The 18513-nt window shown below is 39.8% G+C and overlaps 1 protein-coding gene across 4 annotated transcripts in view; it reads left to right on the forward strand.

Annotated features, from left to right (window-relative positions):
- The window catches only part of DNAH11 (dynein axonemal heavy chain 11), a 353143-nt gene that overhangs the window by 251742 nt on the left and 82888 nt on the right, over positions 1–18513 (forward strand). For all 4 annotated transcript variants that reach the window (XM_065938807.1, XM_065938805.1, XM_065938808.1 and 1 more), the window contains 2 exons: positions 14264–14499; positions 15763–15885. In XM_065938807.1, coding sequence (XP_065794879.1) covers positions 14264–14499; positions 15763–15885 — 359 coding nt within the window. The remainder of the gene's footprint in view (positions 1–14263; positions 14500–15762; positions 15886–18513) is intronic.

The following is an 18513-nucleotide window of genomic DNA, read 5'->3' on the forward strand; positions in this document are numbered from 1 at the left end:
TCAAGGCAAGAATCCTGAAGTGGTTTGCCATTCCCTTCTCCAGTTGACCACGTTTTGTCAGAACTCTACACCGTGACCTGTCTGTCTTGGGTAGCCCTACATGGCATGGCTCATAGTTTCCTTGAGTTGGACAAGGCTGTGGTCCATGTGATCAGATTGGTTAGTTTCCCGTGACTGTGGTTTTCATTCTGTCTGCCCTCTGATGGAGAAGGATAAAAGACTTATGGAAGCTTCCTGATGGGAGAGATTGACTGAGGGGGAACTTGGGTGTTTCTCTGTTGGGGGGGGAGTGCCGTTCTCAGTAAATCTTTAATCCCATTTTCTGTTGATGGGAAGGGTTGTTTTCCCTCGCTAATATTTGACCTGAGGCCAAACTATGGTGGAAGTTATGAAGATAATGGCCACTTCCTTCAAAAGGTCCCATGCATGCACTGCTGTACCCACACCTCTGCCAGAGACGTCTGGACACTCAAGGGAAAGTCTGGGTCAGTCTCTTGTGGAGTCACTGCTCCTTTCTCATGGATCCTGGTGCAAACAAGGTTTTGTTTGTGCCCTCCAAGACCTGCCTCCTGAGAAATCTGTATGCAGGTCAAGAAGCAACAGTTAGAACTGGGCATGGAACAACAGACTGCTTCCAAATCGGGAGAGGACTACGTCAAGGCTATGTGTGTCACCCTGCTCATTTAACTTATATGCATCATGAAAAATACTGGACTGGATGAAGCACAAAGTGGAATCAAGATTGCTGGGAGAAATATCAATAACCTTAGATATGCAGATACAACCCTTATGGCAAAAAGCGAAGAAGAGCTAAAGAGCCTCTTGATGAAAGTGAAAGAGGGGAGTGACAAAGTTGGCTTAAAACTCAACATTCAGAAAATTATGATCATGGCATCTGGTCCTATCACTTCGTGGGAAATAGATGGGGAAGCAATGGAAACAGTGAGACTTTATTTTGGGGGCTCCAAAATCACTGCAGATGGTGACTGCAGGCATGAAATTAACAGACACTTGCTCCTTGGAAGAAAAGTTATGACCAACCTAGACAGCATATTAAAAAGCAGAGACATTACTTTGCCAACAAAGGTCCGTCTAGTCAAAGCTATGGTTTTTCCAGTAGTCATGTATAGATGAGAGTTGGACTATAAAGAAAGCTGAGTGCCAAAGAATTGATGCTTTTGAACTGTGCTGTTGGAGAAGACCCTTGAGGGTCCCTTGGACTGCAAGGAGATCCAACCAGTCCATCGTAAAAGAAATCAGTCCTGAATATTCATTGGAAGGACTGATGCTGAAGGTGAAACTCCAATACTTTGGCCACCTGATGCGAAGAACTGACTCATTTGAAAAGACCCTGATGCTGGGAAAGATTGAAGGCGGGAAGAGAAGGGGACGACAGAGGATGAGATGGTTGGATGGCATCACCGACTCAATGGATGTGAGATTGCGTAAGCTTTGGGAGTTGATGATGGACAGGGATGCGTGGCGTGCTGCAGTCAGTTTCAGACATGACTGAACAACTGTACTGAACTGTGGTATCTCAGTTGATTAAAGCAGGTTCTTCATTTACATATCTACCCCTTCAGTTCAGTTCAGTTTAGTTGCTCAGTCGTGTCCAACTCTTTGAATCATGTAATAGCCTAAGTTCATGCTATCGATACTATCAGTCACTTTACATTTTTTAAATTGAAAAGTTGCCTTCTCAAATTTAAGTTTTAAATTTGATGTTTAATTGCTCATATCGCATCAGTTGGGCTTCCCTGATGACTGAGTGGTAAAGAATTTCCCTTCCAATTCAGGAGACGTGAGTTTAATCTCTGAGTCAGAAGGATCGCTGGAGGAGGAAATGGCAACCCACTTCAGTATTCTTGCCTGGGAAATCCCATGGACAGAGGAGCCTGGTGGGCCACAGTCCATGGGGTCACAAAACAGTTGGACAAAAATTAGCATCTAAAAACAAGGGGCAATCACATCATTTAGTGTGTGTGTTTCTGGGAAGTTTCCCCTCTACTTATATTTTCCCATTTACTTAAAATTCCAAATATGGAATTCCATGAAGATAAAATTTTGTTGTGAAGAGTAAGATTAATTGGCTAATCCACGCTGTCTAAACTCTCTGAACATATAGCTAAAGCAAAAATGATAATTTTCTGATGCTGCATGTTAAGAAAACACTTATTTTTAACTACAGACCTGTGTTTCTCTATGGGCCCACAATTCTTAGGACTCCGTGTCTATTTTCAGGCATCCCAATGTGCTCTGCTTGTCTCTTGAGTACACAGGCACCAGGCCAACTGAGAAACAGATCCTCACACATGACCAGTTTATTCTCACTCACCTCTGGGCAGAGCTGTATGCTAAAGGAAAAAAGAGGTGTCAAGTTATATAAATGACATCCTTTGGAAGAGACTTTTCTGTCTATAAGACCCCTGGCAGAAAATGCTATATAAAACCTAAAAAATGTTTGTCCTGTAGAATAGAGGTTTCTAGTTTCTCAGTTCGGTCACTCAGTCATGTCCGACTCTTTGTGACCCCATGGACTGCAGCATGCCACGATTCCCTGTCCATCAATAACTCCCAGAGCTTGCTCAAACTCATGTCCATCAAGTTGGTGATGCCATTTGAGCTACTTATTTTATACTTCTTCTAGATTCAGTCACAGCAAAGTGGAAAGATAATCACATCTATATGAACATGTGCCAGGGTTCAAGAGGAGCTGAAATTGTTTATTCATGCTAATGTTTTTTTGATGAATTTTTCCTCATCAGTGTTGCCTCATCCTGTCTTTCCAAGAAGCAACTCCTCATCCTGCTCCACAATATATAGGGTATTTGCCTAGAGCTCCTTACTCCCCTGAGCGTCTCTGGCTTGTCATTTTGACTTGGGTATCCTGGGGATTTTGACAGTTTATAAATTAGCCAACCAACAAATGACTACTATTTGTGTCCTTTTAAAAAATCTCTAAGCTAAGCATATCATTTATTAACAACCTGTGTACATATTTAAGGTAACCTTAGAAAGAGCTCTTATAAAGTAAGTCCGCAATCCTTAATGTGTTCCTAGAAATGAAGACTGTGTATTCTAAATGCATCAAAACTCCAAAATATAATAAACAAATTTAACTCAAAGTCAGAATTTCAAGAGGAGTTATATTTTAACTTGACCCAATGATTCTAAAGTGTTCTGGAAGAATATATTTTCAACACCACCAATGTAATTTTGGAATCAAACATTAAGAGGGCACTTGGACTTCACAATATTAAAATATATTCTAAAGCTAAAGTAATTACAACAACGTGAGTCTTCAAGGGAAATAGAAAACTAGAATAGAGATCAGAGTCATTTAAGGATGCAGAGATATTTGATATATTTAATATATGATGATGTGTAAATGCAACTGCATCTATCACCTCCTAACATTTCTACTAGTATACCATCTTCCTTCCTGATACTTCTATTCAAGGCCAACCATTTGGGTTATGTACTAGTTTCCATCCCCTTTCCTTTCCTTGAGGACAATTTAAGACAAATTCTCCCCTTTCTGTCGTCATCAATTTTTCTGTCTGGACTGATTCATTACTACATCATTCCCACTAGCACTCAAACACCTACTTATTTTTCCCATTAGGAACAAATATATCTGCACATTTCTCTCAACTCTCCCTGCCCCTCAAGCTACTCCTTAATTTCTCTGCTCTCATTTACGGTCATCACTTCAGAAGAGGAATGGATATTCTCTGTCTCCACATCCTCCCTCCGTATTTCTAAGTCACTCCAGACAGACTTTCATCCCTACCACACCACCAAAATGCCTATTATCAGATTTTGCCTTCACATTGCTAAGTTGAGTGGTTCGTTTTTCATTCTCATCGTACTTGACTGAATTTGATGCAGTGGATCACTCCATCCTCCCATCAATACTTAATTCTCTTGAATCACCCTCCCTTCACTTTCCACATGATCCCACTAGTCAGTTTTTCTCAGACTTCTTGATTTTTTTTTCTTCCCCACCCTGCCCCAATGGCTCAGACGGTAAAGAATCCACCCGCAATGCGGGAGACCCGGGTTCGATCTCTGGGTTGGGAAGATCCCCTGGAGGAGGGTATTCTTGCCTGGAGAATCCCCGTGGACAGAGGAGCCTGGTGGGCTGCAGTCCATGGGGTCACAAAGAATCAGACACAACTGAGCGACTAAGCACACACACCCCCGCCCCAATCTCTTCATGTTGAAATGACCTACACTTCAGCCTTTGAGCTGCTGCTTCACTAGGTTCATGGCTTTAAAATGTCACCTGGACCCCACTAACTCCCAAATGTATATCTGCAGTCAGACAATGGCATCTTCCCTTCTGTGTCTGAAAGATGTCTCGAATGTAGAACATCCAAACTGAATTCCTGATCTTCCCCGTAAAACTTCTACTCAAGTGTTCCCGATTTGTTTAACGGTAGGTCTATCCTTGTGTCAGCTCAGGCTAAAAGACTTTGGAGTCACTTTGATGCCAGCCTTTTTCTGACACCCACATCCAGTCTATCTAGGAAATTCTGCGGGCTGAACCTTTAAAATATAGTCAGAATCTGACCACTTTTCACCACCTTCACTGCTTCCATCCTGAGCCAAGCCATCAGCTTCCTCTTCAATTACTGTGAAAACTACCTAACTGGTTTCCTTGCTTCTATATTTGTTGCCTCTCTCCAAATTGGATCTCAACATATCAGCCAGTGTGATATGTTGCAAGTCAGATTAAGTAAATTTTTTTTTTCTAAAATCCCTCTGTTGACTTCGCACTGCACTTAGAGCAAAAGCTAGAAACCCTGCAGATGCTTATAAAACCCTTAGTGATCTGGCCCCATTACAGTAAGTCCCTTACATACGAACCTTCAACTTGCAAACTTTCGAAGATGTGAATGTACATTTGTTCCATCACCGTCAGGCATGCAGCTTGCTCTCTATCTCCTATTGCTGACAGTCCTTCAGCTCTACCGTCTCCCACCTCCCCTCCGTCCTCCAGTCAATAACTCTTCTTTCCTGTTCACTTGATGCCAGCCCCTGTACGCCAGTTGTTATACTGTACTACTATACTTACTCAAGGTACTGTAAGATTAAAAATGTTTTCTTTTGTGTGTGTTTTTTTTTAATGTATCATTTGTGTGAAAAGTATTATAAACCTATTACAGTACAGTGCTACCCAGCCAGGTGTGTTAGTTGGGTAGATAGGCTAACTTTGTTGGATTTAGGAACCAACTGGACTATGACTGTGCTCTCAAAATAGAACTCATTCGCGTGTAGGGGACCTACTGTATCTCCCTGTAACTTACTTTTTGTTATTGCTTTCTTCACTCACCTGTTCTGCTCACACCAGGCCCTCTTCGATGAATTTACCACATATGCTCCAGCCTCAGGCCCTTCGCACTAGCTGTTGCCTCTGTCTTGAAGTGTTTTCACTTAGGACATAGTTGCCCTACTCACTTCCATCAACTGGCTCTTTGTTCAGACAGGAAGCAGATAAGGTGTTCTGTATTCCCAACTCTTGAAGAATTTTCCACAGTTTCTTGTGATCCACACAGCCAAAAGCTTTAGCATAGTCAATGAAGCAGAAGTAGATGTTTTTCTGGAATTCCCTTCCTTTGTCTGTTATCCAGAGGATGTTGGCAATTTGATCTCTGTTTCCTCTGCCTTTTCTAAATTCAGCTTGTACATCTGGAAGTTCTTGGTTCACGTACTTTTGAAGCCTAGATTGAAGGATTTTGAGCATCATCTTGCTAGCTTGTGAAATGAGTGCAATTGTATAGTAGTTTGAACATGGCATTGCCCTTCTTTGGGACTGGAATGAACACTAACGTTTTCCAATCCTGTGGCCACTGCTAAGTATTCCTAATTTGCTGGCATATTGAGTGCAGCACTTTCACATCATCATCTCTTAGGATTTGAATTAGCTCAGTTGGAATTCCATCACCTCCACTAGCTTTGTTCATACTGATGCTTCCTAAAGTCCACTTGACTTCACGCTTCCAGGTGTCTGGCTCTAGGTGAGTGATCACACATTCATGGTAATCTGGGTCTTTAAGACCATTTTTGTATAGTTCTTCTGTGTATTCTTGCCACCTCTTCTTGATATCTTCTGCTTCTGTTAGGTCCGTACTATTTCTGTCCTTTATTGTGCTCATACTTGCATGAAATGTTCCCTTGGTATCTCCAATTTTCTTGAAAAGATCTCTAGTCTTTCCCATTCTATTGGTTTCCTCTGTTTCTTTGAATTGCTCACTTAAGAAGGCCTTCTTATTGCTCTTTGCTGTTCTCTGAAACTCTGCATTCAGTTGGATATATCTTTCCCTTTCTCCTTTGCCTTTTGTGTCTCTTCTTTTCTCAGCTATATGTAAGACTTCCTCAGACAACCATTTTGCCTTCTAGCATTTCTTTTTCTTGGGGATGGTTTTGGTCACGCCTCCTATACAATGCTATGAACCTCTGTCCATAGTTCTTCAGGTACTCTGTCTATCAGATCTAATCCCTTGAATCTATTTGTCACTTCCACTGTAATCATAAGGGATTTGATTTAGGTCATACCTGAACGGTCTATTGGTTTTCCCTACTTTCTTCAATTTAAGTCTCAATTTGGCAATAAGGAGTTCACAATCTGAGCCACAGTCAGTTCCTGGTCTTGTTTTTGCTGACTGTATAGAGCTTCTCCATCTTTGGCTGCAAAGAATATAATTATTCTGATTTTTGTATTGATCATCTGATGATGTCCGTGTGTAGAGTTATCTCTTATGTTGTTGGAAGAGGGTGTTTGCTATGACCAGTGTGTTCTCTTGGCAAAACTCTATTAGCCTTTGCCCTGCTTCACTTTGTACTCCAATGCCAAATTTGCCTATTACTCCATGTAACACTTGACTTTCTATTTTGCATTCCAATCCCCTGTGATGAAAAAGACATCTTTTTTGGATATTAGTTCTAGAAGGTCTTGGAAGTCTTCATAGAACCATCGGACTTCAGTTTCTTTGGCATTAGTAGTTGGGAAATAGAAGTGGGTTACTGTGATGTTGTTGAATGGTTTATCTTGGAAACAAACTGAGATTATTTGTCCTTTTTGATATTGCACCCAAATGCTGACATGCCTTTGCTGTGACTTTTAAATAATATTTACTATATAAATATTTACTCAATAAAGAATCCACCTGCTATGCAGGAGATCTGGGTTCAATCCCTGGGTTGGGAAGATCATCTGGAGGAGGAAATGACAACCCACTCCAGTATTCTTGCCTGGAGAATCCCGTAGACAGAAGAGCCTGATGGGCTACAACCCACAGGGTCGCAGAGTAGGACATGACTGAACGGCTAAGCACACACTGTTTCAGACTCGTTTGTTGTTTTTGAGGGCTACTCCCTTTCTTCTAAGGGGTCCCTGCCCACAGTAGTAAATATAATTGTCATCTGAATTAAATTTGCCCGTTCCCATCCATTTTAGTTCACTGATTGCTAGAATGTTGATGTTCTCTCTTGCCTTCTCCTGTTTGACTTTACCTTGATTCATGGACCTAACATTCCAGATTCCTATGCAATATTATTCTTTACAGGATCAGACACATTACTTTCACCACCAGATACATCCACATCTGAGCATTATTTACACTTTGGCTTAGCCTCTTCATTCTTTTTAGAGTTATTTCTCCACTTTTTCCCAGTAGCACATATTGGACACCTACCAACCTGGCATGCTGCTCGTCCAGTGTCATATCTTTTCACCTTTTCATACTGTGCATGGGTGTCTCAAGGCAAGAATACTACAAATTCCTAGATGTGATTACAACCTTTATCCCTCAGCATACTTCATTCTACTCTGTTTTTTCCACTACAGCATTTATTACTTGCTAATACATTGCTTTGTTATGGTTAACATCTTTCCTCTCCCGCAGAAAAAATGTAAGATCCATGGAGGCAAGTATTCTGTGTATTTTGTTCACTACTCAATCCTAGAAAGGTGCCTGGAATATTGTAGATGTTCAGTAATTTTTTTTCATTGAGAGATAATTTATACACCTTATGATTCATCCATTTAAAGCATACAATTCAGTGGTGTTTAGTGTATTCACACAACTGTGCAGCTCTCATCACAGTCAATTCTAGAGCGCTTCACCATTCTCAATGTAAACCCCATACCCATTAGCTGTCACCCACAATCCCCCAATCCTTACTGGGCATAGATAACCATTAATCTATTTCATGTATCTATAAATTTGCCTGTTCTGAACAGTTCATATGAATGAACATATGTGATATTTTATGACTGACTTCTTTCACTTAGCTTGTTTTTAAGATTTATCCATGACATAACGTGTATCAGTATTTTATCCCTTTCTATGACTGAATAATATTCCTTATTATTTGAATATAAATGTGGATATATCACATTTCATTTATCCATTCATCCATTGATGGTCATTTGGCTTGTTTCTACTTTTTTATTATTATGAATAATGTGGCTATAAACAGTTGAATTATTCGTGTACAAGTTTTTGTGTGTGGACACATTTTATTTCTCTTTGATATATACCTAGGAGTGGAATTTTCTGAGTTGTAACTCTTTTAGTCTTTGACAAACTACCAGCCTATCAGTACATATTTTAGAATAAATGTATGCTTAAATGTGTATTTCAGATCAGTAGGGGAAGTAATAGATTATTCAATAAATGGTGATAGCACAACTCACCAACTATTTGGGCTGAAATATAGTTAGGGCTCTCCTTTATGGTTTCATGGGAAATAAAAAGAGTTCCAAATGATTTAAGTACTAGAATGTTAAATAAGTTAAAATGTAGATGAACTGTACAGTTATAAATCAAAAATTGTAGATAAATATTACAGAATCAGTGAGGGGTCATATTATAACCCCCATGTAATAAGCTGAGAAAAGAAATGTGAAATTAATCCTAGGCATAGGCAGTCATTGAAGGGTTTTAAGCGGGTCTATGACATGATCAGTATTATCCATTTGAAAAGCTCACAATGACCACCGAAAAAGCAGTGACTTGGAGGGGAAAGAGACTCTTGTTACCAATTAAGAGTGATAGCCCAGAAAGCAGTGAATTGAACAAAGTGATGACAGTGGATGTGACAAACGGGAGAGTGATTCCAGAGGAGGCGGAAGAGCTGCTGCAACAATGTAAGGGTTGATGGGGAGAAAGTAAATATATGCAGGTGCCATTCCCTCAGATTAAAATCATTTTAGGAGAAACAATGCAGAGATTGGTTTTGAAGTGTTTCTAAAACATTTAAGTGTCAATAACCAGTAGAGAACTGGACAAGAGCATTACTGGGTGAGAGTGAGATTTGGGAGTCACTGATGTGTAGATAGTTCTTGAAACTACACACGAGGTAAGGTCACATAGGGAAGATGTTTAGAGTGAAGTGAGCCGAGTCAGTGCTGACATGTAAGGAGGAAGTTGAGGAAGCTGAAGAAGGTGCAGAGACTGGAGAAGCCCAAGGCAACAGTGGTATCCTAGGAGGTAAGAGTATAAAGATGGGGATGATCAGTGATGCCAAAGCCATAGAGACAAGTGAGAGAATAGCTAGGAACTAAAAGTGTCATCAGACTTGGAAGTGTGCAAGTCTTTTCTGACCCCAGGGTGTAATGAGCCAGAAGCAGATCGCACTGAGTTACACTGGAAGTAGGCAGAAAAGACAGGCTGTTCTTGTAAGAATTTGCTTTGATGAGAAGGGGATAAACAGAAGCGCCTGGTTGAGACATGAAGCTAAGTGAAGGGTTTCTTTTTTTTTGTATGAGTCAAACTAGAACATGTTTCTAGTCTTCCAGAGAAGGAATGGAAAAGGAATTACTGATGATAAAACAGGGAAGCTGTCTGACCCATCAGGAACTGGGAAGAAGGAATAAGAATAGAGGAAAAGGGAATGACTTTCAGGTAGAAGAAGCAAGACTCCTTGAATTAAATTGAGGGAAGGGGAGAAAAGGGGACATAGGTGAGCAGAGATGCTGAGAGAAAGAAAGTTGTAGTTGTAGCTGCTGGTCTCTCTTCTCTTCAGGAAGCAGGAAATTGCAGTGCTAATCAGCCAAAGATAAGAAAATTGAAATGAGGAGAATGTTTGCAAGGAGAATGGCAAAAACATCAAAAAGTATCCATTGAAGGCAATCAGCAAATAGATGTTAAAGTCTTGCCAAGCAACTTTGAGAAGCCAAAGTAGAATTTGGAAAAGATAAATTTGTAGTCACAGTAATAAAGCTTTCATCAGCAATACTCAGTCTGGGACCAAAAGGAGAGGACAAGAGTGTGTTACTTCAGCCAGGGTATACAGGTTGATAGGCAGATAAGCCAGAAGGAAAAGAAGGCAGGGAAGTTATGTGACAGTCAGAACAATTAAGGAATGGAAGGTTCTATTTTAGGTTTGGCAGAGATATGAGTTTAGTTGAAAGTTAGTGGTTAAATATATGGTACAGTTTCTCAATAGAACTACCATATAATCCTACCATATAATCCAACCTGACTGGGGAATCTACTAGCCAAAGAAAATAAAAGCAAGAGCTCAGGTAAGTCTACATTTGTTCACAACAGCCTTTTTCAGAAATAGCCAAAAGGTGGAAGAAATCGAGTTGTCCATCAACAGATGGATGGACAAAGAAAATGTGGCATATACATACAGTGGAATATTATTCAATCTTAAAAAGGAAGGAAATTCTGACACATTGCGACATGGATGAATCTCACAGATGTTATGCCAAGGGAAATAAATCAGTCATAAAAGGACGAATATTATGTGATTCCACTTATATGACGTACCTAGAATAGTCAGTTTCATAGAAAAAGAAAGTATCATGGTAGTTGCTAGGGGCTGGAGGGGGTGAATAATGGGAGTTATTGTTTAATGAGTATGAATTTCAGCTTGGGAAGGTGAAAAAATTTTGGAGATGGATTGTAATGGTGATTGCACAACAGTGTGAATGTACTTACTATTACTGGAGTAGTATTACTATAACTGTACACTTCAAAATGATTAAGATGACAAATTTTATAATACAGTTATTTTGCCACAATGAAAAATATGTAGTGGATAAAGGACCTGATGTCTTAATACTGTTGGTAAGAGCAAATATTATATTCAGAGGTATGAGAACAGGTATAGATAATCATGGTTAAAGAATTGGGTATTAGAAGTTTAGGTCTCAATAATGAAATAATTTCAGATTATTGTAAGGTCTGGAACAGCATCTCTCATCTAAAGGAGGAGGCAGGCAGATTTCCCTGGTGGCCCAGTGATTAAGACTGAGTTTCCACTGCAGGGGGCATAGGTTCAGTCCCTAGTTAGGGAACCAAGATTCCACATGCTGTGACTTGCCCCAAAAAATTTTTAATTAATTTTAAAAAAGGAGATAGTATAGTACCCTGCCAAAACATATCAGCATTTTTGAGTGTGGAGGACGTGCAAGGGAGGCAAGGTTTGGGGTGTCGTGTGCTTGTCCCAGCTGGTTCTGGTATTTTCCTCTCCCCCTGCCTCTTCCTCCAGAATCCTAGAGTGGAAAGGAAATGCAGAGCTTTCACATGAAGGGTGTCAAGGCTGGAGAGTGGATTCGACATGTCCATGAGCACTGAGGTTGTCACAGATCGGCAGCCAAATTTGGAAAGTGAGAAGGACCAGTAGCTAAGGCTTTAGGATGACGGGCACACATAGAGGAGTGTATGGCTGGACTCCATGAGCCTCAAATGTGTCACTTTTTACTTAAAGACAGAAGAGCTGTGGGGTCTTGGGATGATGTGCAAGGGAGTAAGAAGAGTGACCTCTGTTGCCCCCACGTGCTTTTTCAGTAATGGGAATACTAAGAAAATGGACAATCTACTTGAGAAAGCCCTCAAGGAAAAGGAGACCCTAGGGCAGTGGTTCTTGGACTCCAGCTTCATATTTAAAATCATGTGGGAGTGAACTTTTAAAACATACTGATGCCAGTTGAAGTTGAATCATTAGAGATGGGGTGGTATTGGTAGCTTTGAAAGCTCTCATGTGATTCTAATATACAGCCTGGGGTTGAGAGGCTATGTCCTAGGAAGGAGCTGGGTTTGGGTTGAGACAAGCAGGTAGAGGGAGAAAGCAAGAGCATTTGACCCAAATAAGACTAGGAGGCCACAAGAGCTGTGTGAACAGTTGTCAGGAAGTGCTGCAGTGGGGCCATGAGTTTGGAGGATGGCAAGGGGTGGTAACTGAATAGGACAGGGACAGTGGGAATATGTGACCTTGAGGGTACAGGTAAAATTGTTACCCAAAATTGTTTCCGTCCAAAGCCATCATCTGCTGGGCAGACAAATGAAGACATGGCCAAGTTCAAGGAGGCATTTGCACTCCACTCATTAATCTGACCTAGCAGTTTATAGACAGACAAGTACATGGAGTTACTATACATGGAGTTAACTCAGTGTCCTAAGCAAAAAAGAGGGAGGGAGAGATCTACTTTGCAGAACTCTTGTAAGAGTTGAGTGAGGCAAGGAACAGAGCAAATATATATAAGTAAATTTTGTAAACACTTAAAACCTTACAAATATCACTTGTTCTGTTAACTGGGAGTCTTACCTCATCAGGAAGTTCCCTTTTATCCTTTGAAATATGCCACGTGATCAGTTCCCAGAGGATTGGCATTCAGTGTTAGGATTAGTCTGTCTTGGCTCAGGGCGTGTGCTTCCTTCCAGCCTGCTTCTCTCTAATAAAAGCTTCTTAAGAAGGGCGCCTCTTTCCTCCCCCACTCTTTTTTTAAGCTCCATCTTGACTGACAGCATGTTGCACTCTTTAATGAAGCAATTAGATACTGACTTTTCTAGGCTGACTTTGGACTCCCTCTTTACTCTTGGTTTCTGAACTAATATTCTTTTCTGCATACTCCTTCAAGGAATTCTGCAAAGAAGAGTGGATTAAAACGATATATATGAATTGAGGATTATTTTCCCCAGTGTAAACTTAGGTTAAAACTTACTGTGAAAGTGATAATCATATTGTAACCATTAGATTTTTTTGATGAAAAAATTTTCTGTGTAGTCATACAAATACCTGCCTATTTGAACATAATACTGTAAAGCAAATATCATAAACTTTGTTTCTAAAATTTTAAGTCTCAAAGTATTTTACAGTATTTATGATATAACTTCACTTTCACTTTTCACTTTTATGCATTGGAGAAGGAAATGGCAACCCACTCCAGTGCTCTTGCCTGGAGAATCCCAGGGATGGGGTCGCACAGAGTTGGACACGACTGAAGTGACTTAGCGGCAGTAGCAGCATGATATTCTTTAGTGTGAGTTACCTGCTTTGTTTTGCCTACTATTAGGTTGGCCAAAAATTTCCTTCAGGTTTTTTTTGTAACATAGAGAAAGTCAAATGAGCTTTTTGGCCAACCCAGTAGGTTAAAGTGGCCATTAAAAAGGGGAGACTAGCTTTCATCCCCTGCACTGTGCTGTGTACACAGTAGGTGCTCAAGCAGTGCAAACTATTGAATTCAGATACAAGATCTGTATGTGTACCTTCTGTTACTCCTTATAGCTTTAAAAATTAATGTTATCTTAAGCCTCCAGTTGTTTCAAATTGTTTGTATTAACTAGAAGTTAAGAAATAAAAGCCACTCCAGTATTCTTGCCTGGAGAATTCCATGGACAGAGGCGGGGCTACAGTCCATGGGGTCAAAAAGAATCAAACACGACTGAACAGCTAACACTTTTACTTTTTTCACTGTTACACTGAAGACAGTTCCCTCTCAGAGGAGAGGTGAGTCAAGGTTGCTGGGCAACCACAGGCTGGTGGAGTGCCAGTGGACTGAATACATGCCATGAAGCCACCTCAGAGAAGTCATCTCTCTGTAGTGGTGATCTATAGAAAAAGATGTAAACTTTTTGCCTGAGCAAAAGAGTGCATTTTAGTACTGCAGATGTGGGGTGATTCCTCCATTGGGCAATTACATTTCCATTGTCCTGCCATACTTCCTGGAGCCTAAATTCACACTCACCTTGTTTGGGTTGCTGTAGGTGTGTATAGAGGGTGAAGTCCCTTTCACTTGAAGCCAGATAGATGCAGTAACAAACCAGATGTTGAATGCTGCAGTTGACAGAATTCTGAGAGATAAACCCTAGAATTACTGGCTTGAGTTGTATTTTGTGATGAGTTTTATTTGGCTTTTGAGAGTTGGAGGAGAATCTGTTTGTGTTCTCTTGGCTTTGGTCTATTTTCTCGTCCATCATGTCCTGCTACTTTGGCAGTTTATTGCCTGACTCTGGTTCTCAAGGTCTCCATCCCAATAACTGAAGGCCTGGACGTGATTGCCATGTTGACGGACGATGCCACCACTGCCACGTGGAATAATGAAGGACTGCCCAGTGACAGGATGTCCACGGAGAACGCCGCTATCCTGACACACTGTGAGCGCTGGCCCCTGATGATCGACCCCCAGCAGCAAGGGATTAAGTGGATCAAGAACAAGTATGGGACTGACCTGAAAGTCACACACTTGGGCCAGAAAGGGTATGTGAAATCTGAAGGGTTGATTCTCTGTTGAGCTGCTGGAAATGGGTTTCAGTTTTACCAAGTCCTGGCATTTCTTAGACCTCTCTGCCACTTTGGAATGTGATAATTTGGTACAACTTGTTTACCTGCCTACTCGCATAAAGGATCTCTGAATTTACATCGGGTGGTGTGCATCCACCTACCTGAAGAAGTTAGTTGGAAGGTTAGAACACACTGCATGTGAGAGGAAATTTTTCCTATGGCCAAGAATGGAAATATGATGCATTATAATCCTTCTTTAGGACTTTGGCATGTGGTAACCCAAGAATTGTCAACTGCCCCTATAGGCTTAATGAGGTTTCCAGTTACATTACTAAATATGTACTTTGCCTACAGTGGAGCTCTAACACAGCTCAATTCCCAAGGTTGAGTGCCTGAAGATAATTTTTTTAGTCAAGTTTTGCATATCACTTTTGAGAACTGAATCTGCTCTGAGATTTTCTGTCACTCGGTTGGCATGACAGTATTTTCTGGTAAGTACAGAGCTGTCTTGCATGTAGTTGGTCTTCAGTTAATGCCAAATAAATATTTTTAGACTTACTTTTACTTCATTTTACCCCTCCATCACTTTTTGACATGTAAAATGAAATAAGGAATGTCTGCAGTTGTGCAGATTAATGGTCTCCTTGCTTATCTAAATACTTGGAGGAAATTATTTTTAAAGGCAAAAGACTATTTTTGGAAAGTGGCAATGGAATCCAATGATAGTTCTCTACATGACTGAATCTAAATGTTTAAAAAAATGAAAATTTGATAAAACCACAAAGCATATAATTTGAATTTTTTTCAAGAGGACCTGTTGAAATAATTTAAATTTATAATGTTTGGGTGCATGCTAAGTCACTTAAGTCATGTCCAACTCTCTGTGACCCCATGGGCTGTAGCCCGCCAGTCTCCTCTGTTCCATGGGGATTCTCCAGGCAAGAATACTGGAGTGATTTGTGTTTGGGTGGGTTCTATTTATTTTAATCATGATTATTGTCAAAAGTAATTTACACATGGACTTATTAGTTCACACTACTGAATTTCATTTTGGAACATATAACTGAAATTTATCTCAATCTAATCTTTAATTTCCATGTATTTTAGTTGAAGAAAATACTACTTTATAAAACAGTCTTCTCAATATTTGCATTAAACTAAATATAATTGAGCATAAATAATTTTGAATACTTTCCCTATGCTTATTTACATTTTTCTTGATTCTGACTCAATTTTAAGGTTTTTGAATGACATTGAAACTGCTTTGGCCTTTGGAGATGTCCTCTTAATTGAAAACCTTGAGGAAACAATAGATCCAGTCCTTGATCCATTGCTTGGTAGGAACACGATTAAAAAAGGAAAGTAAGTATTATTGAATAATAATTTTATTATTAAAAATAATCTTAAAGGTAGTTTTTGACGTGTGTTTTGCACTACACATGAGTTTGATCATCAGCTTCTATTTCATGCCCTCCTAGTCAAATGTAATATATTGAAATATTCTTTTTTAATAATTTTATTTATTTATGGTTGTGTTGAGTCTTCGTTGCTGTGTGGGCGTTTCTCTAGTTGCAGTGAGCAAGGGCTGCTCTCTAGTTGGGGTCCGTGGGCTTCTCATTGAGGTCCCTTCTCTTTTTGTGGAGCATGGACTCTAGGGCGTGTGGGCTCAGTAGTTGCAGGTCCTGGGCTCCAGATCATGGGCTCAGTGGTTGTGGCACACACGCTTAGTTGCTATGCGGCATGTCTGAGCCTCCTAGACCAAGGATTGAACCCATGGCTTCTGCATTGGCAGGTGAATTCTTTACCACTGAGCCATCGAGGAAGTCCTATTGAAATATTCTTGGTGATTTTTCTGAGTTTCCATTCCAAGGCTCCTACATTCCAAGACCAAAGCAAACTTGACTTGATCCAGATGTTCAAACTATTTTTTTGGTAGATTGAGATTCCTGTTACCCAATTCCTGATTTATAGACCCCAATAATGCATTGACACAAATATGAGAGTATTTGCTCCTGTATTACTTCATACCAGTGTTTTTCTACCATCAGTACTTTGGAAAACATCTTTAATATATTTGCCTCAAATGCGTATCACTTGAATCCTTATTTTCTTAATATTTTTGCTTTTTATTAATTTATTGTTAGTTTCTAATGTACAGCAAAGTGAGTTAGCTTTTATGTTTACATATATCCCCTCTTTTTTTGGATTTTCTTCCCACTGAGGTCACACAGAGCACTGAGCAGAGTCCCCTGAGGTGTACAGTAGGTTATTATCTATTTTATACATAGTATCAATAGTGTATGCATGTCAATACCAATCCAATTTATTTCATGCCACCCCCGTTGGTATCCATGTTTGTTCTCTACATCTGTTTCTCTATTTCTGTTTTGCAAATAAAATCATCTATACCATTCTTCTAGATTCCACATATGTGCATTGATAATATACTATATTTGTTTTTCTCTTCCTGACTGACTTCATTCTTTACACCGGTCTCTAGGTCCATCCACAGCTCTGCAAATGGCACAGTTTCAGTCCTTTTTATGGCTGAGTAATATTTCATTGTATATATGTACTGCATCTTCTTTATCCATTCCTCTGTTGATGGACATTTAGATGCTTCCGTGTCCTGGCATTGTGAGAGTGCTGCAATGAACATTGAATTGTATGTGTCTTTGGAATTATGGTTTTCTCAGGGTATATGCCCAGTAATGGGACTGCTGAGTGATATGATAGTTCTGTTTTTAGTTTTTTAAGGAACCGCCATACTATTGTCCATAGTGGCTATATCAATTTACATTCCTACCAACAGTACAAGAGGGTTCCCTTTTCTCCACATCCTCTCTTGCATTATTATTTGTATATTTTTTTGATGATGGCCATTCTGACCTGTGTGAGGAGATACCTTATTGTAGCTTTGATTTGCATTTCTCTAATGATTGGTGATGTTGAGTATCTTTTCATGTATTTGTTGGCCATCTATATGTTCTGTCTCTAACTGAGCCTGGGTGGGCTCACTGGAGATTGTGCTGTGTCCAAAGCTCTCTGTTCCTCTTCCCTCAAGAAACCAACATTGCCACAGCTTATTCCACTGAATTTCCTTCTCTTTTTTGTTGTTTTTCTCCACAGAGGTGTAATTTCAGAATTTCCCCAACACTTTTCTTCTTTGGCACCCACTCTCTGCCTCAAAGGTATCTTGTCTCTCTTTTCATCACTGTATTATTCCTGTCAACTTAAAAGAAAATAGGTCTGCTTAAGGGTGACTAACTTCTATTTTGTAAAAACTCTCTAACTGATTAGTATTTATTATACAATTCACCAATTAAATCCATTTACAGTGAGTGACAACTTATAATTGTTTAATAAACCAAAATTTACCCAGACATGCATTTAGAAGAGTCTAATAAGACATTTGACAAACTGCAGCTCTGACATAAATAAAATTGTGGCCGTATCTGATGTGTTAAAAATACAGTGCAAAATCTTGGATGTCACTAAAGTGAAATCCTTGTTTATCAAGGTTCTGACTCTATTATGAAGACACAGAATTTTTGTCAGTGAATTATATATTCTCTTAGCTTTAACTTGAACTTTTAGTGATACAGTTTAGGTGTAAGAAATTCTGCCTTTCTTTCTCTATCTTTATATATATATTTTAAATGTTTATTTATGTGTTTGGCTGTACCCAGTCTAGTTACGGCATGGGGAAACTCTGACCTTGTTGTAGCAGGTGAGATGTGGGATCTTTTAGTTTCAGCACTCGGGATCTTTAGTTGTAGAACGCGAACTCTTACCTGCATCATGTGGGACCTAGTTCCCTGACCAGGGATTGAACTCAGGCCCCCTGCATTGAAAGCATGAGTCTTAGCCACTGACCCACCAGGAAAGTCCCTATATATATGTGTATATATTGATAATCTAAAACATCCAGAGACTGATAAATTTGAGTCCTGATTTTTTCTCAGTATGGTTATAGTTAAGAATCCCAGA

This window comes from Muntiacus reevesi, chromosome 6 (genome assembly GCF_963930625.1).
Source record: "Muntiacus reevesi chromosome 6, mMunRee1.1, whole genome shotgun sequence".
Classification (NCBI taxonomy): Eukaryota; Metazoa; Chordata; class Mammalia; order Artiodactyla; family Cervidae; genus Muntiacus; species Muntiacus reevesi.